This window comes from Rana temporaria, chromosome 8 (genome assembly GCF_905171775.1).
Source record: "Rana temporaria chromosome 8, aRanTem1.1, whole genome shotgun sequence".
In the NCBI taxonomy this organism is placed as follows: Eukaryota; Metazoa; Chordata; class Amphibia; order Anura; family Ranidae; genus Rana; species Rana temporaria.
Window position 1 is genome coordinate 60,014,710 of NC_053496.1, and position 26,896 is coordinate 60,041,605.

The 26,896-nt window shown below is 45.1% G+C and overlaps 1 protein-coding gene across 2 annotated transcripts in view; it reads left to right on the forward strand.

Annotated features, from left to right (window-relative positions):
• Nucleotides 1-13,772: 13,772 nt before the first annotated feature.
• Nucleotides 13,773-26,896, forward strand: part of CNNM2 (cyclin and CBS domain divalent metal cation transport mediator 2) — a 222,356-nt gene continuing 209,232 nt past the window's right edge. For both annotated transcript variants that reach the window (XM_040361871.1, XM_040361872.1), the window contains exon 1: nucleotides 13,773-15,451. In XM_040361871.1, the coding sequence (XP_040217805.1) occupies nucleotides 13,990-15,451 (1,462 nt within the window). In that variant the 5' untranslated portion in view covers nucleotides 13,773-13,989. The remainder of the gene's footprint in view (nucleotides 15,452-26,896) is intronic.

Consider the following 26,896-nt stretch of genomic DNA (forward strand, 5'->3'; position numbering starts at 1 on the left):
TTCACTGCCTTAGTAATTACCACAGCCGTGTCATCTGAGGAAAATCCTGAAAACATGACCTGTTGGGGCGCCTTGAGGACTGGAGTTGAGAAACACTGGCCTGGATCAATTGGTTTTTCTCGTACTATTAGGAGTATTCTGGCTATTTTATGTATTTGAGCAGGGGTGTCTAAACTACAGCCTGGGGGGCCAAATCTGGTCCCCTGCAAGATGTTATCAGGCTATCTGATGTTAGGGGGGACTCTGATATAAGGGGTACTTTATTGGGAACTTTGATGCAAGAGGGGACTTTGATGGGAATCCTAATGTAAGGAGGGACTCGGAAAATAACTATTAAGGGGGGGGGGGGGCGGACATAAATAGGGACCATGATTATTTGGAATTTCTTTGCTTTGTTTTTCTGAATATTTTTCTCTTTTCCTCTAATCTAAACGATATCATGCTGATAAAAAATAAAACTCCCAAGTAAAATGTATTCATTCATTTAAGTTTGATATGTTCATTTGTAGACTATTTTATTCTGCCAGTGATTATTTGTAAAAAGTGTGATCCTCATACTGAAAAGTTTGGAGACCCCTGATTTAAAGTCTGTAGACTGACCCTGCTTAGAAAACTTGCTGTGAGATCGGAAGAACAGCAACAAGACTCTACACTGTATAGCACTGCTGGAAGTAGAACCTGCCTGCATAGGTGATATAGTTAGCTCTATGTACAAAATGTATACAGAAGCAAGGTTTTCACTATTTTTACACACATTAGTAAAAATCCTTCTCCTTCAAATGTGTATCTAATGAATTTTTCAAAATTCCCCTTAAAAATAAGATAGCTATTGTTACTAAAATGTGACAAGCCTACTATACCTGCTGAGAGGTTACAGAACCAAAGGTCACTTGCCCTAGGGTTGTACAGCTGCCAATATCAGCAGTCAGTCACCTTTCCACTTGTAACCCAAGAGTGAAATCTGTTTATTGCTCGGTCTATTCAAAGAGTTGATGGGAAAGCAGTTTCAAAGAAAATCCTCCTAGATGGATAATAATAAGGTTGTCTTTTATGGTCATTATGTGTATTTTGTACCTGCTTGCTCTAATAAAAAATACTAAACCTAAAGAGATGAATAAAAGGCGAAAGAAATATCTAATGCAATAAAGAGCTTTGCAATTATTATCTTCTGTATATTTACACCAAATGCAGGTTAGCCTTGTCCCAGGTCCTAAATTAGCCTTGTCCCACTTCACATATTGCCACTAATTCACATAATTTTTCAAAATAACTTTGAGTGGGATCTTTAAAAGGATCAAGTGAAAGATTGCAGATCACAGAAGGCTTCAGATCTAGCATCTTATCTACCTTTTCATAGTAAGTGCATGCATGTTAAATAACATGTAATGTGCAAAACTTTCAGGTATATATTACCTGCTACAGAGATCACAGTATTCCTCATACCTCATGGCAATACCTTCCACTGCTTTTCTCTCCGGAAGGGCTGCACCATGTTGGTTCAAACATCACTGGTGCTGGATAAACTAATATGCAGGGTAGGCACCATCCTATGGGCCCCACACTGTTTAGGAGCCCCACGACAAACCATTCAGTTATTAATGATTTGATCTTGAGCCCTGGTTCACACTGGGTACGATTTGGAACGATTTGAGATGCGATTTGACATGTCAAATCGCATCTCAAATCGGCGGCAATTGTCGGCAATGGCACTGTCCTAATCAGTGCGACGCCGCATCTGCGATTTCAAAAAGTAGTTCCTGTACTACTTTTTGCGATTTCGGGCCGCGATTTACATTAAATTGCGGCCGAAATCGCGGCAAAATCGCAGCCGAAAAATCGAGGTAAAATCGCGCATTTTACCGCGATTTTGAATTCGCAGCAGTGTGAACCTAGGCTAAAAGAAAATTACAATGAAACTTTCCTAAATTGTTTACACAAGATTGAAAAAATGAATCAATGAAAACTTTACATTTAAGACTCTATAGAGAAAATACTGTATTAATGTAATATACCCAATAACAACATAAAGTACATAAACCATAGACATCAGATTCACAATACAGATTGTCTCTTAAAGTAATGTCCACTAACACAAAAATCCCTGCATCTGCAAACATTGACGATCTAACACTAACCTATCTAGCCCAGTAAAGAAAAGATCAGTATATATACATTTTTTGAAGCTAATCCGGCCCAATGCAACGCTGAGCTGTCAGCTGCGGCTTTACTGTGGAGGCAGGTGCAGAGGACACTGCCGACAATAGAAGCCCCATAGTAAGTCTATGGTTGATGTCACTCCCCATTAATTTCACAGCTGTTGTCGGCTGTGTCCTCTGCAGAGCTTTTGCCGCTGGAGACCAGATCGGATTGTACATTAGTGATGGTCATCTCCATCTAGCAGCTGATATGAACACTACTTAGTTCATTGTTATCCACTAGAGCAGGGATATCCAAACTACGGCCCTCCAACTTTTGCGGAACTACATCTCCCATGAGGCATTGTAAAACTCTGACATTCACAGGCATGATGGGAATTGTAGTTCCTGTCATATTGGAGGGCCATAGTTTGAAGACCCCTGCACTAGAGTGCACGCACAAGAAACCTCCAAAGACCTGCAAGAGGGCCCCCAAGGTATCAACTGCTTCGGGGCATCCACAAAGTTTATTCCGGCAATGGGGCCACATCTTGGTCTGATATTTGCACTGGGAATTTGTCACTCTATAACGCTAATAGTAATAAACCTTTTGAAGAATCCTCATATTTTCAAGGATGAAGCACACAAATGGCAAAATTATAACCAAAATATCTGATGAGCACCTTAGGAATTCATTGAGAATTGCTACTACATCCATCCAACCAGATATTGAAAAACAATGTCAAATTTCGCACGCGTTTCATGTTGCCTACTTTTACAATAAAAGATGTTACAAAAAATGACGTTTTATTACTCAGATAGGTACTTTATCTATATCAGTGATTGTTAACTTGTGATCTGCCAGACTTTTGCTCCTTAGCTATCCTTATTAGTGTATTTTATGTGTGGCCCAGGACAATTCCCCCTCTTCCAATGTGGCTCAGGAAGGTCAAAACGTTTGACACCCCTGGTCTAGGGGATGTCTTTTTAGAATTTATTACTGAATAACTTGAACAGGGAAGGGTTCAGGGACCAGGATCCTCCAAACAATAGCAGAAATAACAGGAGGACAGTTTCTCACTAATCTTTTCTCAATAAACTTTCCTGGAGGTTACAGGAGATGGCCAGGACTCTATAAGAGCAGTCCATATAGCATCCTCTGGCACTTAGTTCCCTTCTAGCACTTGCACACCCAATAGTCCACAGAAAGATCTTTACTCACAATGTTCCTAGAGCTGACTGACACCCAGCATCCACAAGTAGTTCCTTGGTGAAGGGAACAAGAGATCCTCCTCCAGACCAGGACTCCAGGATGAGGCTCTCCAGAAATTAATTATTTAGCAATCTTCTCCAGTCCCTTAGCCCAGCTACTGCTGAGGCCCAGGCTGCAATTTTTTGACTAGTAATCGCTTAGGGGCAGCAGCCCCAGGAGAGCTGGAACATTCCCTAGACAGGAAAGAACACAAAGGCCCTCCCCCCAAACATTTATCACCTCCCCACCTTATGGATGCCTCCTTTCAGGGACTGGCTGGGGCATTATTTATTTTTATACTGGTCATTTGACACTCCCTGCTCTGTATTCTTGAAGGTTCCCCCGGAAGCAGGTGAGTGAAATTAAACACCCAGCTATTAAACCCTAATTAGCCAAAAAACATTAGATTGCTGGTCCACTGACTGCAAGAAGCCAAAAGCTACATTTAGCCTAGCAGCAATTAGAGGTGTCAATGATTAGTAGCTGTTCTTTGTTTGCTGTATGCATTTTGCACATGTGCTGTAAAAAAACAAACAGGTATTTGTATCATCATAAAAACGTTAGTCATTGCCAAGCCATACTTTTGCATTGCAGTTTGTGTAGGTAGCACTTTCGTAGTTAGGTGCTAGGCTGTCTGTTAAATGTACTTATTTTTGAGCTCCTCTGTAATCAGTGGAGCAGTTGCTGGTATCTTTGGACTGATTAGGGTCCCACAGGCTGCATGATTGCTTCTCCCTGCCTTCTGGAAAACTCCTGAACTTAGAAGTGGAGCAGGCCAATAAGTAGTCTGAATATTTATGGAGTCTCAGCCAATTCCCGGGGAGGTGTGCCCAGGAGGTGGCTGCAGAGCACATAAATAGGCTGGGGTTGGAGCAGTCAGTGTTCTTGTCCAAACTTGTCATTAAGCTCAACGAGATCCCAGCTATGCTAAAGCTTGGGGTCTATTTACTAAGAATCTCAGAAGTTAGAATCTGGTCTGAAGAGTTCACTATGGAAATAGACAAAGGTGCGCTGGCCAAAGATGGGTAGAGGTGATACTCAGTCCCCAATAGTATGCACACAACAAAAAACAAAAATGCCCTTGGGACTTTTAAAGAGCACACCTCAGGTAAAAAGTATAAATGATGTATTTAACAAACATTTAAAAAAGACAATTAATACAAGAAAAATAAAACAACATATTAAATGTTGACATATAAATCAATATTGCATTTTTATCATAGACCTTTCCTTGACCTTTCCTTGGCTGAAGCGACAGGCGCTGTGATTGGACGCCTATCAAGCGTCCAATCATAGCAGAGATGACATAGAGGACGGGAGAAGACATTGAGGACTCGGAGGGAGCATAGAGGAGGACGTAGCTGACCCGAAAAAAGGTAAGTGCCGGGCAGGGGGGCAAACTGGCTGCAATTGAGGGGAGAATTACTGCATTTGATGGGGAAACTGGCTGCATTTGAGGGAAAACTGGCTGCATTTGATGGGGAAACTGGCTGCATTTGATGGGGATACTGGCTACATTTGATCTGCAAACTGGCTGCATTTGATGGGGATACTGGCTTCATTTGATCTGGAAACTGGCTGCATTTGATGGGGAAACTGGCTGCATTTGATGGGGAAACTGGCTGCATTTGATCTGAAAACTGGCTGCATTTGATCTGGAAACTGGCTGCATTTGATGAGGAAACTGGCTGCATTTGATGAGGAAACTGGCTGCAATTGAGGGGGGAAACTGTCTGTATTTAAGGGGGCAAACTGGCTGTATTTGAGGGGGCAAACTGGCTGCATTTGATGGGAAATCTGGCTGCATTTGAGGGGGCAAACTGGCATAATTTGAGGGGGCAAACTGGCTGCAATTGATGGGGCAAACATTTGGTGAGATCAGCTTTGTGGCATGGTTGGCAGTGTATGCATTCCTCTGTTCATTTGTATGGACAGTTCACAATATATCTTCTGAAATCTCTTTTTTTATAAGTATATTCTTCGACCTTTAAAAAGAGTCATCCATATCAGCTAGTAGGAAAGGAGTCCTCTATCATCCGCATCTATCTTCTCGCGAAACGCGTTGAGACCTAGCACAGTCATCCTAGACTATTTACAGTCATCAGCATGACACATATTGATTTATATGTCGACATTTAATATGTTGTTTTCTTTTTCTTGTATTTCTTGTGGTTTTTTAAATGTTTGTTAAATAAATCATTTATACTTTTTACCTGAGGTGTGCTCTTTAAAACTCCCAAGGGCATTTTTGTTTTTTGGTGTGTGTTCACTATGGAAATGTCTGCTTAACACAGAAAGGAGGCATCCAATTGTCCAAGAACCTGTGAGGAAAGACCTGAGTGCAAGATATGGGTGACTATTGCTGCTGTTACCCCCTGTTGCACTAATACTAAGGTCAGCCTGGAACATTGCCTATGGTCTTCCAGTGCTGTTCATTCCTTGAGCTATTGTGAAGGGGACTGTTCTACATAAAAAGCTGCAGAGTAAAGAGTGTCCTTTTATTACTGTTCTGGAGTGTGACAGACTCACCTGGGACAGAGGCTTTAGGAGGGGACTGAATGCTAGCCTCTTGCCTACTGACTATGGGCCCTGGCTTTTAAGGGAACACTACGCTTTGTGAGGTGTATGCCTGGAGTCCCTTGGGGTGATGTTATTTTGGATTAAAGTCTGTGTCTCCCCAGGACACACAGACTCTGGGATCCATGTTAAAGCGGGGGTTCACCCTAAAAAAAAATTCTAACATTACAATGAGCTGACCTGTGACACGGACATTATGCTGGTCTTTTTTTTCGTACGTCGGGTCGGCTCTATACGGCGCCTGCGCACCGACGTTCGGCTTCTTTCGGCAAGTCGTGACGCGCTGTATGCGTCGGTCGGAAGAATGTCAATCATTTACCCTGTGAATAGGAACGGCCACTCCCGCGGGAAATCCGGGGAGAAAATACAGATAAAACGGTATGTACGAAAAAAAAAAAAAAAAGACCAGCATAATGTCCGTGTCACAGGTCAGCTCATTGTAATGTTAGAATTTTCTTTTTAGAGTGAACCCCCGCTTTAAGGGCCTATATGCCACATTTCCAGCAAGGACGGCTTCACACTGTGGGACTCATAGCAGATGCTGATGTCATCCTTATCACACCATAACGCTGTGCATGCACGTCAACGGACATCTAAATGTATGTCAACGAACATCAGCGCGCATTAAAAGGCAAACTAAAATGGATTGAAATGTAGATGCATTTTCCATACATTTTAGCACAAGTCAGTGTGATTTGGAATGAGCCCCCAGTCTCTTCTAGCTGTGAATTTTCCTTTCCTGAAATGCCACATATAAACAGACAGAGCTCACTCATTGTCTGCTGTCATCAGCTTTGCATGATATTTAGAAACTGTTGGACATTACACCCTGCAAGGTTATACACTTCAACTCCCCTATTAATATTGCATGAATGTATGTGTTGAATAGGAAAGCAAAATGTCAAAAAGCTCCAGTAAATCCAAGCACAGCAGCAGTCCTAGTTACGGCATTAAGTGATTACCTCGTCTTCGCTCCAATTTTAATGGGTTCATTGTAACAATTCTCTCTTCCTTTTATACTGCTGAACAAACAGCTTTTTATTTGTCTGTAAATGTCATCTTCTAACTCCTGTAGCTTGCTCAATCCATTCTCACGTACCTAGAGATGCGCTAACATTTGGAAGTTCTAATCTGCATTTTGCTACTTGAGAAATTCCCAGTTCATAGATGATCTATAGATCCGCATAGAACCATTAAAGTTTTATCACTGCAAGAATTTGTGAATATGGCATGCTTGCTAATTTGCTAGAGGCAATCATACTAGAAAATTGTCTTACATTACGACTCTTCTGTGGGTTTTTAACAACAGACTAACCATTACACACAATGTGGTTTCATGCCTCAATTAACCCTATTTATTATTGGAGGAATGTACATTATATACATTAGGAAGCCAGCCTTTACACGCTCATGAACGTTAATGGCATCCCAGTCTTAGGCCGCATACACACGATTGGTCCATCCGATAAAAACGGTCTGATGGACCGCTTTCATCGGTTAACCGATGAAGCTGACTGATGGTCATCGTGCCTACACACCATAGGTTAAAAAAACAATCGTGTCAGAACGCGGTGACGTAAAACACAACGACATGCTGAAAAAAACGAAGTTCAATGCTTCCAAGCATGCGTCGACTTGATTCTGAGCATGCGTGGATTTTTAACCGATGGACGTGCCTACAAACGTTCGTTTTTTTTCTAACGGTTAGGTATCCATCGGTTAAATTTAAAATAAGATTGCTTTTTTTAACCTATGGATAAATAACCGATGGGGCCCACACACGATCGGTTTGGACCAATGAAAATGGTCCATCAGAGCGTTCTCATCGGTTTAACCGATCGTGTGTACGCGGCCTTAGTGCGTACAGTTCAATATTGAGTTGGCCCACCCTTTGCAGCTATAACAGCTTCAACTCTTCTGCGTAAGCTGTCCACAAGGTTTAGGACTGTGTCTATGTGAATGTTTAAACATTCTTCCAGAAGTACATTTGTGAGGTTAGGCACGAGAAGGCCTGGCTCACAGTATCCACTCTAACTAATCCCAAAGGTGTTCTGTGGGGTTGAGGTCAGGACTCTGTGCAGGCCAATCATGTTCCTCCACTCCAAACTCGCTCATCCATGTCATTATGGGCCTTGCTTTGTGCATCGCATACTAGCACATTATGAAAGACTTACCCTAAAATGAAGGCCTGCAATGGTGTACTGTAACTGCTGACAGGGCTTCCATCTTCACCCAGTCTTCCTTCTGGGTTCGCGGCCTGCTGCCACTTAAATGGCCGAGCTGCGATGCAGAAAGCATGCAGGAGTTATGGCAAAGGCACAGAGCTCTAAAGAAATGGCGCAGATATGCCATTCCTTCAGAAGGCATGTGTCGGTGACATCACCAGCTAGGATATCTTCTAAACAGAGCACGCTTTGCAAATATTAATTTACCCTACAGGTCAGCTTTATTATAAGCAGACTTTACTACCACTTTAAATATATGAAAAAAACTTCAATTATGTATTTAAAATTATGTCATTTTTAGATTCTGCTAGTATTTACCCAAAATCTGTCTATATATGAACTAAAAAGTCAAGAATTCCTTGCAAACTTTAAGGCTGGGTTCACACTATTGCGAATTGAATGCGGGGAAAACTGCATGACCAGGTCTCTATGGAGCCGGTTCACACATCTCCAGAGCAGCTCCAGTAAAATTGAACAGGAGTCCTATGCATCTTCTGGTCCATTTTAGGTCCAAATTCAACCGAAGATTCACACTGAAATCGGACCTGAAACTGTGAACAGGGACACACCAGATCCCTGCTGTGAGCCGCCCTGTACGGCAGTGTGAATCCAACTTAAAGCAGCTACAAAATCTGTAGCTACTGACTTTAAATAATAGGACACTCGCCTGCCCCAGGCATCTAGCAATGTCCTCACCCGGTCGGTTTCTTCACTGGGCTTCAATCCCTGGCGCCAGCATACCAACTGTAGACAGCCGGCAATGACTACTTACTACGCATGCATGAGCTGTGCTGCGCTATTTGCTCCTGCAGCCTTTTAGAACCTGCGACATGTCTCAGAAGGCTGCAAGGGAATGAGGGGGCCTGAACTTCCACTCAGATCGCAGGGGCAATTTGACCAAAGTGGGGGAGCAATACCTGTCAAAACCAGGTACCACTCCTTCCCCCCAAAAAATGATGTCTCAAATGTTAAGAAGGAAGGAAGGGGGGGGGGGTTAAGAGTGGAACTTCCTCTTTTGGGTGGAGTTCTGCTTTAAAGCTTAAAGTGGAAGTAAACCCTCCTATCGTTTTCAGCCAAGGAAGCGGCCATCTTGACCTCTGTTTAATCTGCAACTGCCATGATGCTGTACATGTGACCTGTTATGAAACCAGCCATTGGATGGTTTGGCAGTTTGGTTGAGAGTAGAAACAAATGTGACAGCTAGCATATCCGGCATGCCGGGAATGTTTACTGTTTTGTAACTATCAAATTGAAGGGTTTACTTCCACTTTAACTTCAGAATAAGCATACATTGGGTTTGATTTGCTAAAACTGGAGAGTGCAAAATCTGGTGCAGCTCAACGTAGAAACCAATCAGCTTCCAGGTTTTATTTTTTGTCATAGCTTGAACAAGCTGAAGTTAGAAGCTGATTGGCTGCCATGCACAGCTGCTTCAGATTTTGCACTCTCTAGTTTTAGAAAATCAACCCCCTTGTCTAAATACAAGAAGTATGTGTATTATTCCTTGAATCTTGTGTTGTGTTGTATATTTCTTTCAGATCTGTACAGTAATGCAGTGTAAAACATTGCCTCTGTTACGGAGCTTCCTGTAATAGACAGGTCACAGCTGCTCTCTTCTTGTACAGGGTGACTGGTCTTGTCTCCACCCATTCCTGTAGTTTTCTGCAGACAGTCTGTAGTGGGTGGAGCTGCTAAGTCCCTCCCACAGCTCTGCTCTCTGCATAAATGCCCAGTGATGATGTAACAGCTACACATTAATAATTGGGTTTGTAAAAGCATTTGGTGCACATAATAAGGTGTTTACTAACCTCCGAACATGTCCGAACATGTCTGCTGAAAATGGTCCGCTGACCAGTTTCAGCAGACATGTTCGGTCGTGTGTACGGCCGACCGGACAAATGTCCGGCGGATCGGACAGGTTTCCAGCGGACAAATGTTTCTTAGCATGCTAAGAAACTTGTCCGCTGGAAGCCTGTCCGTCGGACATGTTCGGTCATCTGTACGACTTACCAGACATGTCCGCTGGGCCGCCATCCCTCGCATGCATCGAAGTGACCGGCGGACCGTTTTCATCGGACTGTCCGCTCGTCTGTACGGGGCCTTATAACTGCACTGCACACTCTCTGATCTCCCTGCTGAAGAACCCTGAGCTGCCAGCAAGAAAGTTTGTATCATCCCTTCTAGCTTCATAGCTAACCAAAAACTTCACTGAGCCAAATGTTCTATTAACAAGTGCAGCTTTCATCCCATTGTATACAGTATGCTTCTCATGCAAAATCTGAAATAGTATAATTGCATTCTGTGAGCATTCGTTGTAGGCACGTACTGGGTACACACATGAAACCCTATTTAACACGGAGTTGAGTTTCAAACTGGATCTGTTACAATATCCTGTTACAATTTCCTTCCGAACTGAACTATGAAACAGCATTGGCTGAAGTTGAAACAGTTACTTTCTTGACCTGTTTCATTTACAGCTTTTAATTCCTTCCATACAGGGCATTTTCACCCCCTTCCTGCCCAGACCAATTTTTAGTTTTCAGCACTGTTGCACTTTGAATGACAATTGGCAACACTGTACCCAAATTAAATCTTTGTTTTTCCCCCCACAAATAGAGCTTTCGTTTGGTGGTATTTGATCATCTCTGCGGTTTTTATTTTTTGCGCTATAAACAAAAGAAGAGCGACCATTTTTTTTAAAAACAATATTTTTTACTTTTTTATTTAATAAATATCACATTTTAAAAAAAAAATCATTTTTTTCCTCAGTTTAGACTGATACGTATTCTTCTACATATTTTCGGTAAAAAATCGCAATAATCGTATATTGATTGGTTTGTGCAAAAATTATAGCGTCTACAAAATAGGTGATAGATTTATGGCATTTTTATTTTATAAATTATTTTACTAGTAATGGCGGCGATCTGCGTTTTTTGTTTATTGTGACTGTGACATTGCGGCGGACACATCAGACACGTTTTTGGGACCATTCACATTTATACAGTGATTAGTGCTATAAATATGCACAGATTACTGCGTAAATGTGACTGGCAGGGAAGGGGTTAACGCTAGGGGGCGCTGAAGGGGTTAAAATGTTCCCTAAAGTGTGTTCTAACTGTAGGGGGGAGGGGACTCACAAGGGGAGGAGACCGATGTGTGTTCCTCTGTTCTGGGAACACACATCTGTCTCCTCACCTCTGACAGGAGGTGGATCTGGGTGTTTACACACACAGATCCACGGTACTGCCGTGATCACCGGCAATCGCGGGTGCCCGGCGGCAATCGCGGCCACCGGGCACGCGCGCTGGGTCACGAACTCCCTAGATCGCCGGGAACAAAGGACGTCATATGACGTCCACCCGGATCGAGGGAGGGTTCCTGCCGGCGTCATTTCACAATGGCCCGGTAAGGAAGAGGTTAAAGATCCTTCACATTAAGTGCCCAAATGTCACATGCTGGCAGGAGGAGAGAGATGGCCTCATCAATTTGTTGCTGCTTCTTTATGGTCCAATTGCAGACTGGGGGCAGTTGTTTAAAGGAGATCTTCGGACATCTATTGAAAAAAAAAATAAAAAAAAAATAAGAAAAGGAAATCTATGGTCATAGCATACACTGTCAATTTATAACATCAGCATTGTAATACCAAAAAAAAAACAATAGCTATATTTGGCAATCCAATAAAAGTTTACTTGAAAAATGTGCCTAGCCACAGGGAAAATGTGCCACAGAATTCAAGAAAATTAATGTGTGGAGATCTTCAAAGGACAGCCAAAGATGGATTGAAATTTGGCCAGTTCAACAGGAATCAGATAAATTTCGATCCATCTATGGGTAGGCTGGCTGTACTAAAGTCGATTCATTCGTGCAACCAGCCTGTTGTTCTTTTGTACAATCACTGCCAGCGGCTACAGCTGTGACCATTGTATTCTGATGGCGGGAAAACCTCCCAGATGTTCCCTGGCCATCTCTATGATCCTGATGTCTGGCTCTGGCAGATGGAAACACTGTAATTTTTTTCCCCTGGAAAGCATAGACCCCAGATGTTTTCATAAAGAAGACCTGTCATTCCTTATTCCTATTACATGGGATATTTACATATCATGTAATAGGAATAAAAGTGATTACAATTTTTTTTTTTACTGAAACGAATTGGCCTGTGGTCGCTGTTTCCTAGGTTGCCCCATATTTTCACATCCGCGATCAGGTCTGTATTGTTAGTAATCAGTAGATCTAGTAACGCATTGTTCCTTGCTGGTGCATTTACCATCTGACCCATGAAATTGTCCTGTAAGATATTTAGGAAATGACGAGCCTTAGACAAATGCGCGGTTCCTTCCACCCAGTCTATATACCCCATTATAATGACATTTCCCATCCTTGTTGCCATTCCAAACTGTGATAGGAGGTCTGCCTCCCCTCCTCCCTCTGGTTAGGGGGCCTCCCTTTGAAGCTCCACCCATAAAGATTCCACCTCTTTCCTTGCTCCATTAGTGATGTCGTTCCTCACATTCACTTGCACATTATTCTTGATATACAGGCATACCCATCCCCCTTTTTCACCCTCCCTATCTCTGTGAGATATGGAATACCCCTGAATGGTTGCCAACCAATCATGAGAGGTGTTAAACCAAGTTTCTGAAATTCCCACAAAATGTAAATCCTCCTCGTACATCAGCAGCTCCAGTTCTCCCATCTTCTCAGCCAGACTTCTAGCATTAGTGTACAAGCCTTGTAGTTTTGTCTGGTCGCATACTATCTCCTTGTTGGTTATGAGGCTGCAATTTGAATTTGTCAAGTTACTTACCTTGGGTTTAGGTATTCTAGTCACCCTAACACTAATACCCTCAATACTACCCTTGAAGCTTGTAGTGTAGAGTGAAGTAGCGATTTCAGGAGAGGGTGCAGGCCTGTACAACTATGCAAGACTGAGCCCTCGTTTACACTTAATTCTGACTTTGTGCGACTTCACTTGAAATCGTACAATTTCAAAGCCACATGTCAGTGCGACTTCATGCACAGATGTCTATGTAAGTGGCACCTAAAATCGCCAAAAACAGTGCAGGAACTTCTTTTTCAAATCAGTGCAGCCCCGCAAAGTTGGTGTCGCAGCGATTTGAACAGTTCCATTGCCGACAATATTGTGTGACTTTTCATGCGATTTGGACATGAAAAAAATCGCATTACAAGTTGCCCAGTGGGAAGGGGGGGCCAAAGGTAAGAGCTCAACAAACAAAAAAAAAACCTGCTGACAGCTAATGCATGCATAAACCCCTCGAGGCAGTAATTACTGTTTAGTTGAGATTTGCTGTCATTCTGTCTGATATCCCGTCTTTATCTGTGCAGGTGCCTTGTTGTGAGTCTATGCGCGGTGTGTGCGATGTTATTTATGTGTATCCGCAGGCGAGGAACACGGAAAATCCAGTTTGACAGCTGGAGGTAAGCACATGTCACCTGTGCCCGGGCAAACCACGCCCCTTCGCTCCTCAGCCACGCCCCCACAATGTGGGAAAAAAAATATCCAAGCATCTAGTGGGGGAATAGTAAACGCACCACGCCCCCTCTTGCCAGCTGTCAAGTAACCCCGCCACTGGGAGGGAACCTCGCGAAGCGATTGGCCGGTCGGGATGCCGTTCAGCGCGGACTGGTTCACCTCAGGACGCTCAGTGAGCCTCCAGTCAGAAGCCGGGCGGGTGTCGGGCTAGGCAGGGACTGCTGCCGGTCCGGTACTCGGGATGAAGGCAGTACGTGACTGGGTGTGAGTCCCTCCCCCCTCCCGGGTCTGGAAACGCCCGGACCAAAGATGGCGGGCGGTCCCATCACACTGCCCACTCTCAACATGGCGGCGCGCAGTCACGGCCGGGTCCTGTCTGCCGTGATGCTGGTGATGTTACTAGGGCTGGCGACCGGGGAAGCGGAGGACGAAGCGGAGACGGTGATCATCGGGCTGCGGCTGGAGGATACGGACGACGTGTCTTTCATGGACGGTGGCGCGCTGCGGGTGAGCGAGCGGTCCCAGATGAAGCTGCGGGTGTACGGGCAGAACCTGGACAACGAGACGTGGTCTAAGATCGCCTTCACCGAGCACCCGCCGCCCTGGATCGTGGCCGCCCACGACTCGCCCTCGGAGGGTACCCACCCGTGCGGCATCCGCACCTCCGACATCCTGGTGCTGCCGTACATCGAGCTGAGCCGCAGCAGCTCCGCCATCGTCCGCATCGATATCAAACCCCTGCGGAAGACGGAGAAGAGCAAGGCGTACTACCTGTGTACCTCCTCCCCCTCCCCTCCGCTCCTCCCCGGCGGAGCCGCCCCTCTGCAGCCCTGGACCGAGACCACCTGGGTGTACCACTCCGGGGATGATACCCGAGTCATTGTGGTGGAGGAGAAGAAGTTCCTGCTCCCCTTCTGGTTGCAGGTCATCTTCATTGGCCTTCTCCTCTGCCTGTCTGGCATGTTCAGCGGCCTCAACCTGGGCCTGATGGCCCTGGACCCCATGGAGCTCCGCATCATTCAGAACTGCGGCACCGACAAGGAGAAGAACTACGCCAAAAGGATCGAGCCCGTCCGCCGCCAGGGCAACTACCTGCTCTGTTCCCTATTGCTGGGCAACGTACTGGTCAACACCACCCTCACCATCCTGCTGGATGACATCGCCGGCTCGGGCTTGGTGGCTGTGGTGGTTTCCACCATTGGCATCGTCATCTTCGGCGAGATCGTACCTCAGGCCATTTGCTCCCGCCACGGCCTGGCCGTGGGCGCCAACACCATCTTCCTGACCAAGTTCTTCATGATGATGACCTTCCCGGCCTCCTTCCCGGTCAGCAAGCTGCTGGACTGCGTGCTCGGACAGGAGATTGGCACGGTCTACAACCGGGAGAAGCTGCTGGAGATGCTGAGGGTCACCGACCCCTACAATGACCTGGTCAAGGAGGAGTTGAACATCATCCAGGGGGCCCTAGAGCTCCGCACCAAGACCGTGGAGGATGTCATGACCCCTCTGCGGGACTGCTTTATGATGGCTGGAGATGGCACACTTGACTTTAACACCATGTCCGAAATCATGGAAAGCGGTTACACCCGCATTCCCGTCTACGAGGGCGACCGCTCCAATATCGTTGACCTGCTCTTTGTCAAAGACCTGGCCTTTGTCGACCCTGACGACTGCACGCCGCTCAAGACCATCACCAAGTTCTACAACCACCCCCTGCACTTTGTCTTCAATGACACCAAGCTGGACGCCATGCTGGAAGAGTTCAAAAAAGGTGAGAGGCTTGCATGGAGGTTGCTGCTGCACGTGGAAAGACGGGTTAGCTTTGGCAGGCCCCTCTAGCCCTCAGGGCTCCTCTGTAAGCAGAATGCAGTACACACACTTGCAGCGACCTTGTTATTTAGTGACCCATATTATTACAATCGCCTTAAGCAGCATGCCATAGGAGTTTGCATTACTAATGAGGTGCAACATAGCCTGGGGGGAGTTGAGCTGCCGGCTTTAAAAGGTTTACTTTGCATTCTTGGTGTTTGCTAAGAAGATGGAAGTGTTCAGCAGCACGCTGGATGAGCTGACGTGCTTCTCAGGGCTCTTCAGCGCTGTCCAGCACTGCTCTATAGTCTTCAGGAATGAAGAGCTCAGCTTCAGCACCCAGCCTTTCTCATTCCCCTTATCTGTCAGCCTCTCTAGGATCTCTCTGGGCTTTCTAGTTGTAGGGATAGGTTTAAGATCGTGGGGTAGACATGTAGATAGTTTAATATTATGTAGAAGGCACATAGAAACGTTCAAAAGCATGAAGTTGACACATAGGTAAGTTTAGTAGCATGAAGTAGACGCGTAGAGATCATGGAGTAGCATGAAGTGGAAACGTAGATATCATACGAGTAGACCCGTAGAAAGTTTTTAATATAATGGGAGTTTAGGTATTATGGGGTAGAGACGGAGGCACGTTTAATAGTGTGAAGTGGAGGCGGACGCAGGTGTAATAGCGTGGAGTGGAGATGGAGACGGGTTTAATGGCGTGGAGACGGAGGCAGATTTAATAGCGTGGATAAAGATGGAGATGGGTATAATAGCGTAGAGTGGAGGCAGAGGTAGATGTAATAGCGTGAAGTAGACATGTAGGTAGGTTTAATATCATGGCGTAGAGCCGTAGGTAGGTTTAATATCATGGCGTAGAGACGGAGGTAGGTTTAATAGCAATGACTAGAGACAGAGGTAGGTTTAATAGCATGGGGTAGAGACGGAGGTAGGTTTAATAGCATGGGGTAGAGACGGAGGTAGGTTTAATAGCATGGGGTAGAGACGGAGGTAGGTTTAATAGCATGGGGTAGAGACGGAGGTAGGTTTAATAGCATGGGGTAGAGACGGAGGTAGGTTTAATAGCATGGGGTAGAGACGGAGGTAGGTTTAATAGCATGGGGTAGAGACGGAGGTTGGTTTAATAGCATGGGGTAGAGACGGAGGTAGGTTTAATAGCATGGGGTAGAGACGGAGGTAGGTTTAATAGCATGGGGTAGAGACGGAGGTAGGTTTAATAGCATGGAGTAGAGACAGAAGTAGGTTTAATAGCATGGAGTAGAGACGGAAGTAGGTTTAATAGCGTGGGGTAGAGACGGAGGTAGGTTTAATAGCGTGGGGTAGAGACGGAGGTAGGTTTAATAGCATGGGGTAAAGACGGAGGTAGGTTTAATAGCATGGAGTAGAGACAGAAGTAGGTTTAATAGCGTGGGGTAGAGACGGAGGTAGGTTTAATAGCGTGGGGTAGAGACGGAGGTAGGTTTAATAGCGTGGGGTAGAGACGGAGGTAGGTTTAATAGCATGGGGTAGAGACGGAGGTAGGTTTAATAGCGTGGGGTAGAGACGGAGGTAGGTTTAATAGCGTGGGGTAGAGACGGAGGTAGGTTTAATAGCGTGGAGTAGAGCTGGAGGCAGGTTTAATAGCGTGGAGTAGAGCTGAGCTGGAGGCAGGTTTAATGGCCTGGCACTGGAGACAGAGGTAGGTTTACTAGCATGGAGCTGGAGGCAGGTTTAATAATGTGGACTGTAGACGGAGGTAGGTTTAATAGTGTGGAGCTGGAGGCAGGTGTAATAGCATGGATTAAAGCTTGAAGTAGGTTTTCCTGGAGTGTAGACTGAGGCAGGTTTAATAGTGTGGAGTGGTGCTGGAGGCGGAGGCAGGTTTAATAGTGTGGAGTGGGAACAGAGGTAGGTTTAATAGCGTGGAGTGTAGACGGAGGCAGGTTTAATAGCATGGAGTGGAGCTGGAGGCAGGTTTAATAGTGTGCCACTGGAGACAGAGGTAGGTTTACTAGCGTGGAGCTGGAGGCGGCTTTAATAGCGTGGAGTGGAGCTGGAGGCAGATGTAATAGTGTGGAGTGGAGCTGAAGGCAGGTGTAATGGCCTGGCACTGGAGACAGAGGTAGGTTTACTAGCATGGAGCTGGAGGCAGGTGTAATAGTGTGGAGTAGAGGCAGGTTTAATAATGTGAAGTGTAGACGGAGGTAGGTTTAATAGTGTGGAGCTGGAGGCAGGTGTAATAGCGTGGATTAAAGCTGGAAGTAGGTTTACTGGAGTGAAGACTGAGGAAGGTTTAATAGCGTGGAGTGTAGATGGAGGTAAGTTTAATAGCGTAGAGCTGGAGGCAAGTTTAATAGCATGGAGTGGAGCTGGAGGCAGGTTTAATAGTGTGGAGTAGAGCTGAGCTGGAGGCAGGTTTAATGGCCTGGCACTGGAGACAGAGGCAGGCGTAATAGCGTAAAGTGGAGCTGGAGGCAGGTGTAATAGCGTGGAGTGGAGCTGGAGGCAGGTGTAATAGCGTGGAGTGGAGCTGGAGGCAGGTGTAATAGCGTGGAGTGGAGCTGGAGGCAGGTGTAATAGCGTGGAGTGGAGCTGGAGTCAGGTGTAATAGCGTGGATTAAAGCTGGAAGTAGGTTTACTAGTGTGGAGACGGAAGCAGGTTTAATAGCGTGGAGCTGGAGGCAGGTGTAATAGCGTGGAGTGGAGCTGGAGGCAGGTGTAATAGCGTGAAGTGGAGCTGGAGGCAGGTGTAATAGCGTGGAGTGGAGCTGGAGGCAGGTGTAATAGCGTGGAGTGGAGCTGGAGGCAGGTGTAATAGCGTGGAGTGGAGACTGAGGAGGTAGGTTTATTAGTGTGAAGACGATGGGAAGCAGTTTTGCACATTTTGCTGATATGCACTGAGAAAAAGCAGAGCAGGCCCTACTTTTTTTTTATTTTTTTCTTGCAACAAAACGCAGGAAAAACGGCACCTAAGCATAATTTTGGCTCCTCTGCCATGCCAAACTTTGAAGCCGCCCCTGTGTGAACCGACACCTATGGCTCATGCAAATAATGTAGCCTTTTATCCATTTAACGTAGTGTGGTGTTGTTGTTGTTGTTATTGTTTTTATTATTATCTGATCTGAATGCAGCTGTATAGTTTCCTGTGCTTATGCTCACAGCTGCGTAAAGATCAGTAAACCTGTTTTGTGTTCAGACCCAGATGATTTCTTTTTAATAAATATATAATGTGTGTGTGTATATATATAATATAATGTATGAGTCTTCTGTCTGCCAGCTCCCCTTGTCCTTGTGACCCATTCAAAGTTTTGTGTTCCTGTGCATTGGGTTAATTCATGCACATTGTGTCACGTGTTAACATGTGTTGTATAAAGGCAGTCTATCCAGTTTGAATTGGCTGCCGGCGTACACAATCTGACCAAAAAATGGAAATATCACATTTTTTTCGACACAGCACATAACAATGTGTGGTAGTGTGTTACCTGTGGAATGCACGGCCATGCATTAAAGTCAGAACTATATTGTCTCAATGCATTGGGGTACCATAAGCTGGCCATACACTAGTAGAATTGTGTCCAAAAGGTTTCATTGTAAAAAAGTTTGTTTGATTCTGTAGTTGTTGGTGGGGTCAAATTGACCATTTTTGACTGCAGTGATGGGAAAATTTGAAGGAGCAGGGTGAATTTTTTTATTTATTTTTCTCAAATGAATGCATTTCTAGCAGTGAAGTTGGTTTTTGCTTTAGGAAAGTCCATTTACTCCAGAAATCAAATGCTTTGTGACTGGATGAGGGGAGAAGAGGGGTGGATAAATGACAGTGCGGTCTCCTCCTGTTGCATCATCAGAAATATAGTGAAAGTTATAGTATCTAGCATTAGTGTAAAAGTACATAAACTGTAAAGTTTCTGGAGATGATATATGCTTCATGTGGGCTAGCACATAAAAAAAAAAACAAGTTTTGTCCTTTTAAAGTGGTTGTAAAGGCACAAGGTTGTCAACTTTAATGCATTCTATGTGCAGGAGAGCCTTGCCTCTCCAGGGGCTCGCACTCCTGATTGGCTTTTAGCAGCAGCGAAAGCCATTGGCCCCCATAGCAACCCGCTTGCTGTGGGGGCAACCGGCGGGAGGGAGGAGCCAGGAGCGCCAGCGTGGGACCCAAGAAGAGGAGGATCGTGATTGCTCTGTGTAAAACATCTGCACAGAGCAGGTAAGTATAACACACGTGTGTGTGTGTGTGTGTGTGTGTGTGTGTGTGTGTGTTAATTAAAAAACAAACAAACAAGGCTTTAATATCACTTTTCAGACCGGGCGAACTGTGTTCAGCAGATCCGCCTGCTCATGCGAATGACGGTTTTGTGTATGCTCCACTATGCAGAACTGACAGGGACACAGGTATGGGGTGGTCTGTCATATGATCCGATCTGCCAGACAAATGGGGAACGGATTCCAATCTGTCTGTTCTCCATAGAGAACAATGTACAGTGCAATGGTGTGAAAAGGGGCCCAAAGGCAGAAGGTTATTAGCTTGATGCATTCTGTGCATTAAGGTAAAAAACACACCTGTGTGCTAAGCAGGAACATGGATCCCTGTCCCCCCCCCCCCCCCCCCCCCCCCAGTCAGAGCACCCCCTAGGGACCCATTTAAACCGTCGATCGCCCCTGATGTTAACCCCTTCCCTGCCACTGTCACTAGTACTGTCACTAGTACTGTAACCATGCATATTTTTAGCACTAATCACTGTAATAATGTCACTGGTTCTAAAGTGTCAGGTGTGGAATTTGGCAGCTGCAATGTGTCTCTGTCCTTCTAAAAATCACTGATCGCCGCCATTACTAGTTAAAAAAATAAATAAAATATCCCATAGTTTGTAGACGTGATAACTTTTTTGCGCAAACCAACCAATAAACGTTTGAGATTTTTTTTACCAAAAATATGTAGCAGAATACATATTGGCCTATTGGCATGTTTATTGATGAAGAAATTCTTTTTTCTTTTTTTTTAATTTGATGTGTTTTATAGCAGAATGTAAAACATAATTAGATGGTTCACATCTGTGCGTTGCACTGCAAGTCATGTACATTGTGGTGCAGTACTTTGGAGCATTAGGGTGACATTCAAAACTAACAGCATTGCTATGCACTGTATAAAGTTCTGTGCATTAATGTTCAGTGTAGTGCACAGTAAAACAGGCTTTACTATGTTACCACAACGTAGAAAAATAGAAAGACAGCTCTCACATTGCCAACATCCGTAAATAATATGATAAAAAAGAGGGGGGAAAAAAGGTAGGCCCTATTCTGACTTTATCGGCACAGTAAACAATAGAGATACATATTATTTTAATAGAAAAAAGACACATACGTGAAATAAAAGGGCAGTGCAAATATTAAAAATCGTACATATATGATGAGTGCCCGAATGCATCAACGCGTTTCACCATTCAGGATACAGTGATTGCAAAAGCATGAAAGGGATCTCACTTGCAAGTTCAAATCTTGATCAGCAAAATAGCTAACGCAGATATCCAATATAGGAAAGAAATTGGCTAACGCAGGGAAAGTGTGGTGCTGGCAGAGCGAAGTCAAGGGAACCGGTTGTTCCAGAATAGACGATGCACAGGTCTTCAGAATTCGCGTAAAGGAGAGTGGATACATGAACAACCCATAAAGACACCAATGAGCCCATGTACAGGGAGCTAGGAGGGTACAAAGGGATACTTCAAGGTAGTCAGTACATCAATGAACTACAGGGGCATCGGGAGGGTGTGGCTAGGTGGGCTGGAGCCCCAAATGGGTCCCTGAAAAGCCGAGAGTGTCAGGAATGCAGCATCCAATTGTCAGTACCGAGCGCCGCCGAACGGGGAACGCTATAATTACGAACGTCACCGAGTGATTTTGCAAGTCCCGCCTTTTGGAGCCTGCAGTGCCTATGATGGACGTTCCACAGGTCCAATGCCGGGACCGTGGGATGTGTGACGTCCATCATAGGCGCCGCAATCTCCAGAAGGCGGCAATTACAATTACGAGCCACATGACTGTAAGATCCCGGCTCGGGCGGGTGGCTCTGCTCTCCTCCTCCTTTCTGGCTGCCGGCATGCCGTGCCATTCCGTGACACATGATGGGCCGGGATGAGAGCAGTACACTTGCACATGTATGTCAGGTAGGTAAAGTCAGTGTATGTCAGGTAGGTCCATGTATGTCAGTTAGGTTGAAGTCAGTGTATGTCAGGTAGGTGAGTTTAGTGGTCATTGATGGGCTTTGGTAAGCCAGGCCAAGCCCCCCCCCCCCTAGGTCCCGACTTCAGGCTGAAGCCCCTGGTCTTTTTGCCACCTAGCAACGCCCCTGATGAACTGCATTCCATATATTCCATATATAGAGAGGGATATGCTTTATATACCACCAAATTAGTACTGCATGGTCAGTTCATAACTTAAATGTATCAGGGTTCATGCCAGGGAGAGAGCGACGAACTCTGCATAATTACCACAACATAGATGTGAATGGGCACTTGAAAGATAATTGGCTGCTATGGATCAGCATGAGATGTTTTAGTTGGCATGTTTTCATTCATAGTAGTAATAGAGATAATGGCTTGTATTGCTAAGGACTGGCCCTCACTCTGTTTATGTACATTTATTGATTCTTTTATTAATCTTCAGATAACATGTAGCAGAGGAAATGGGAAACTATTAGCAAGCTACTAAGGCACCAGATCAATAAAACTGCTAACTGCCAACGACTTCCAAAGACATTCACTGGAAATATTAGTTTACTATGCTGAACTGTCCTTTTTACCTACCTATGCATGGTCAATTGAGTGCTACAACGTGCATGTATAGCCAAACCTTCTTCCTCCTCCTTTTTTCTTCTTATATAGAGTAATTCAGTGATTAGAATCCCTTTTGGAATTTAGGGCCCAGTCACATCCGATGCATTGGGCTGTGCTGGACAGTCTTGCCCAGCGGAGTCCCAACACATGGACAAGTAAATGCCCTTATGTTCTGTTCACTTCGCATCATTGCATTGCACTGCTAAAAAAAGTAGGACATGCAATAATTGTTTTCACCACATTATGTTACAATGCAGTATATTGCATTGCAACATATTGCAGTAAATAACCCTAAATGACCTTATAAAAAGGTGGCAAAAGTAACAGTGTTGTAGTCAGTGCTTAGGCACTTTAATACCCCGCGGCTGCATCACAACCTGCCCTTAAAGCACTTTTTCCCCCTGAAACCTGGAAGACAAAGTTATAATGTGCAAGTATGCATTGCATACTAGCACATTATGTGATACTTCCTATAAAATGAAGCCCTCCTATGGCGTGCTGTCATCATTGACAGGGCTTCCATCTTCACCTGGTCTTCCTTCCAGGTTGGCGACTTCGGTCCTTTGGTTGAACAAGTTGCAATGCGGGGGGAGACACTGTTCATGGCAAAGTGGAGCTCCGCTGTAAAAAAATATTTAAAAGCCGGCAGCTACAAATACTTCAGCTGCTGACTTTTAATATATGGACACTTACCTGTCCAGGAGTCCAGGGACCGCCATCCTCGGTGAGGGAATCAGGAAGTGAAGCGTTCCAGCTTCACTGCCCGATTCCCTACGGTGCATGCACGAGTCGCTCTGCGCCGTCCTCGCTGGTACCCGTTGTATTCTGGGAGCCAAGTGTTTCCCAGAACACAACGGGCAGGTGCGGGAAGTGACAAACTACCAGCAGAATACCTGCAGGAGGAATCCCGGAAGTGGTGCAAATACCTGTCTTAGACGGGTATCTGCACCCCCCTCCCCCCTGAAAGGTATCAAATGTGACACCGGAGGGGGGGAGGGTTTCCGATGAGCGGAAGTTCCACTTTAGGGTGGAGCTCCGCTTTAAGGAGATCCACCCTCTCTATTTGTCCTGTTTAGCATTAGCATTGAAAGTAAAAGACCCACATTTTGGTTGTTCCGGAAAAGTAATTGAGGCAAAATCTTCCACTGGGGACACTAGTTCTGGGGGCCCCAAGGAATTCCCTTCATTTGCAGGGATTTCCTCTCACTTCCTGTTTGAGAATGGCACAGGAAATTAAGGGAAATATCTTAAATGGGACACAGATGGTTGAAAAGAAAAATCTGACAGGGGTTATAACCCTCCCTTGTTCTATCCAGAATGGGGGGGGGGGGGGTTGTCTGTAGTTGCTCTTAAATCTGATTGAGTCCACTGTTGGGTAGACTCTCCTCTCTATTTATCCTGGCAGCCTGATATTGAATAACGACTGAAAGTACCAATCCAAAATTTTACAGTGGCCAGCAGAGCAAGAGGTGAGTGTAAATCTTGCAGTGAGGACACTTGTTCTGGTGAAAACAATCTAAGAGAAGAATTCGCTTCACTTTTGGAGGGATTTTCTCCTACTTCCTTTTATGTCCTCAAGATGGGAAGTGCAGGAAAGTCTCCCGAACAGGACACACAGCAAAAAAAATAAACTGACAGCAGCTTTAGGCCCCGTACACACGAGAGGATCCATCCGCTGGAATTGATCCGCGGACCGCCTCCAGCGGATAGATCCCCTGGTGTGTACAATCCAGCGGATCTGTTTCCGCGGATTTTTATCCCCTGGGATGGATTTCAAGCGGATAGAAATTTGAAGACATGCTTTCAAATCTATCCGCTTGAATCCATCCCAACGATTGATCCGCTGGTCTGTACAGACTCACCGGATCAATCCGTTCGAATGGATCCCCCGCATGCGTCGTAATGATTCGACGCATGCGTGGAATTCCTTATATCACCGCGTCGCGCACGACGTTCTAGCATAAAATCAGGCATTGTAGCGCGAGCTACAGTATGCCTGTCTCAATTTTTTTATCCCCGTACTCACTGTGTAATCGTACATAGACGATTCCGACTGCCCACGGGGAATGGGCGTTCCAATCCAGACGGAGGGTGATTGACGGCCGGCTCTGGCGCGTCACGCTTCTCCGGAAATAGCCGAAATAGGCTTGGCTCTTCACGGCGCCTGCGCATAGCCTGTGCGCAGGCGCCGTGAAGAGCCGAGACCTACTCCGGCTGTCTTCGGGGAGCGTGACGTGCCAGAGCCGGCCGTCAATCATCCTCCCTCTCCATAGGCACGCCCATTCCCCGCGGGAGTCGGAATCTATAATGTACCAGTACACTGTGAGTACGGGGATAAAAAATTCGAGACAGGCATACTGTAGCTCGCGCTACAATGCCTGATTTTATGGTACAATGTTGACACTGAGGGTGAACTACCGCTTTAACCACTTAAGACCCAGACCAAAATGCAGCTAAAGGACTCGGCCAGGTTTTGCAATTCGGCACTGCGTCGCTTTAACAGACAATTGCGCGGTCATGCGACGTGGCTCCCAAACAAAATTGACGTCCTTTTTTTTCCCACAAATAGAGCTTTCTTTTGGTGGTATTTGATCACCTCTGCGGTTTTTATTTTTTGCGCTAAAAACAAAAATAGAGCGACAATTTTGAAAAAAATGCAATGTTTTTTACTTTTTGCTATAATAAATATCCCCCAAAAAATATATAAAAAAAAATAAAAATTTTCCTCAGTTTAGGCCGATACGTATTCTTCTACCTATTTTTGGTAAAAAAAATCGCAATAAGCGTTTATCGGTTGGTTTGCGCAAAATTGATAGCGTTTACAAAATAGTGGATAATTTTATTGCATTTTTATTAAATTTTTTTTTTTTTTTACTACTAATGGCGGCGATCAGCGATTTTTTTTTTTTTTTTTTTTTTTTTTTTTTTTTCGTGACTGCGACATTATGGCAGACACTTCGGACAATTTTGACACATTTTTGGGACCATTGTCATTTTCACAGAAAAAAAATGCATTTAAAATTAAGGGGTTTTGTGTGACCTAATGTGTGTTTACAACTGTAGGGGGGTGTGGCTGTAGGTGTGACGTCATCGATTGTGTCCCCCTATAAAAGGGATCACACGATCGATGCCGCCGCAGTGAAGAACTGGGAAGCTGTGTTTACACACAGCTCTCCCCGTTCTTCAGCTCCGGGGACCGTTGACCGATTGCGGGACTCCCGCGGTCACGGAGCCCGCGACCGGGCTTAAAGGGCAACGTACATATACGTTGATGTGCCGTTCTGCCGACGTATATTGCTGTGAAGGGGTCCTTAAGTGGTTAAAGGGGTTGTAAAGGAAAAAAAATGTTTTCATAATGAGCATCCTTTACCTGCAGACATTCCTCTTTTCACTTCCTCATTGTTCGTTTTTGCTCAGAAGTTGCTCTATTTCTTCTCTGTTCTGTTCACTTCCTGCTTGTCTGATTGTTACTCACCACCATGAAGGGAGGCTTTACTGCGTGGTCAGTGATGTGCTCACCCCCTCCTGGGAACTACATCTGTGCGGCAGGAAGCTCTCTACGTGTTAGAGACTTCAAGGAGGGGTGAATTACTGGGCGTGCCTCAATTCATACTGGGAAATGTATTTCTTACATGAACGAGTGCCGCAAACCAGGAAGTGAACCAGGAAGAGAGAACAGAAACTAGAACACCGGAGGTGATATAGATGAAGGAATTTAATAGGTATTTTCTTGTTTTTTTAACAGAATCATTACACTATTCTGTCTGTCTACCTTGCAGACATTAATTTTAGTTATTAGTTATCAATTATTAAATGAATTTTTAACCCCACTGCTTGCTTTCCAGCAGTATCAACTGTGTGTCATGTTTTTGACACCATGGGCCAGATTCACGAACAATTACGGCGGTGTAACGTATCCCCTTTACGTTACTCCGCCGCAAGTTTTCATCGTAAGTGCTTGATTCACAAAGCTCTTGCGTGTAAACTTGCGGCGGCGTATCGTAAAGCCGTCCGGCGCAGGAACCCGCCTAATTCAAATGGGGCGTGTACCATTTAAATTAGGCGGGTTCCTGCGCCGAACGTTCTGCGCATGCTCCGTTAGGAAATTTCCCGCCGTGCTTTGCGCGAAATTACGGCGCCCCAACGTGTTTTTTTGAACGGCGACGTGCGTTACGTCCTTTCGTATTCCCGGACGTCTTATGCAAAACATTTTTTTTTTTTAATTAGATGCGGGAACAACGGCCATACTTTAACATGGCTGGTCTAAATCTAAGCCATGAAATAGCGGGCTTAAGTTTGCAACGGGAAAAACCGACTAGCGACGACGTAAGAGAATGCGACGAACGCGCATACCTTCATGGATCGCCGTAAACAGCTAATTTGCAAACCCGACGCGAAAAACGACGCAAACTCCACCCAGCGGTCGCCGAAGTATTGCATCCTAAGATACGAACCTGTACGCCTGTCGGATCTTAGCCAAAAGCCGTCGTATCTTTGTTTGTGAATTACAAATAAAGATACGACGCGGCAAATTTTAAATTTCTGTGAATCTGGCCCCATGCTTTTATTAAATGAGCCCCAATTTCTTT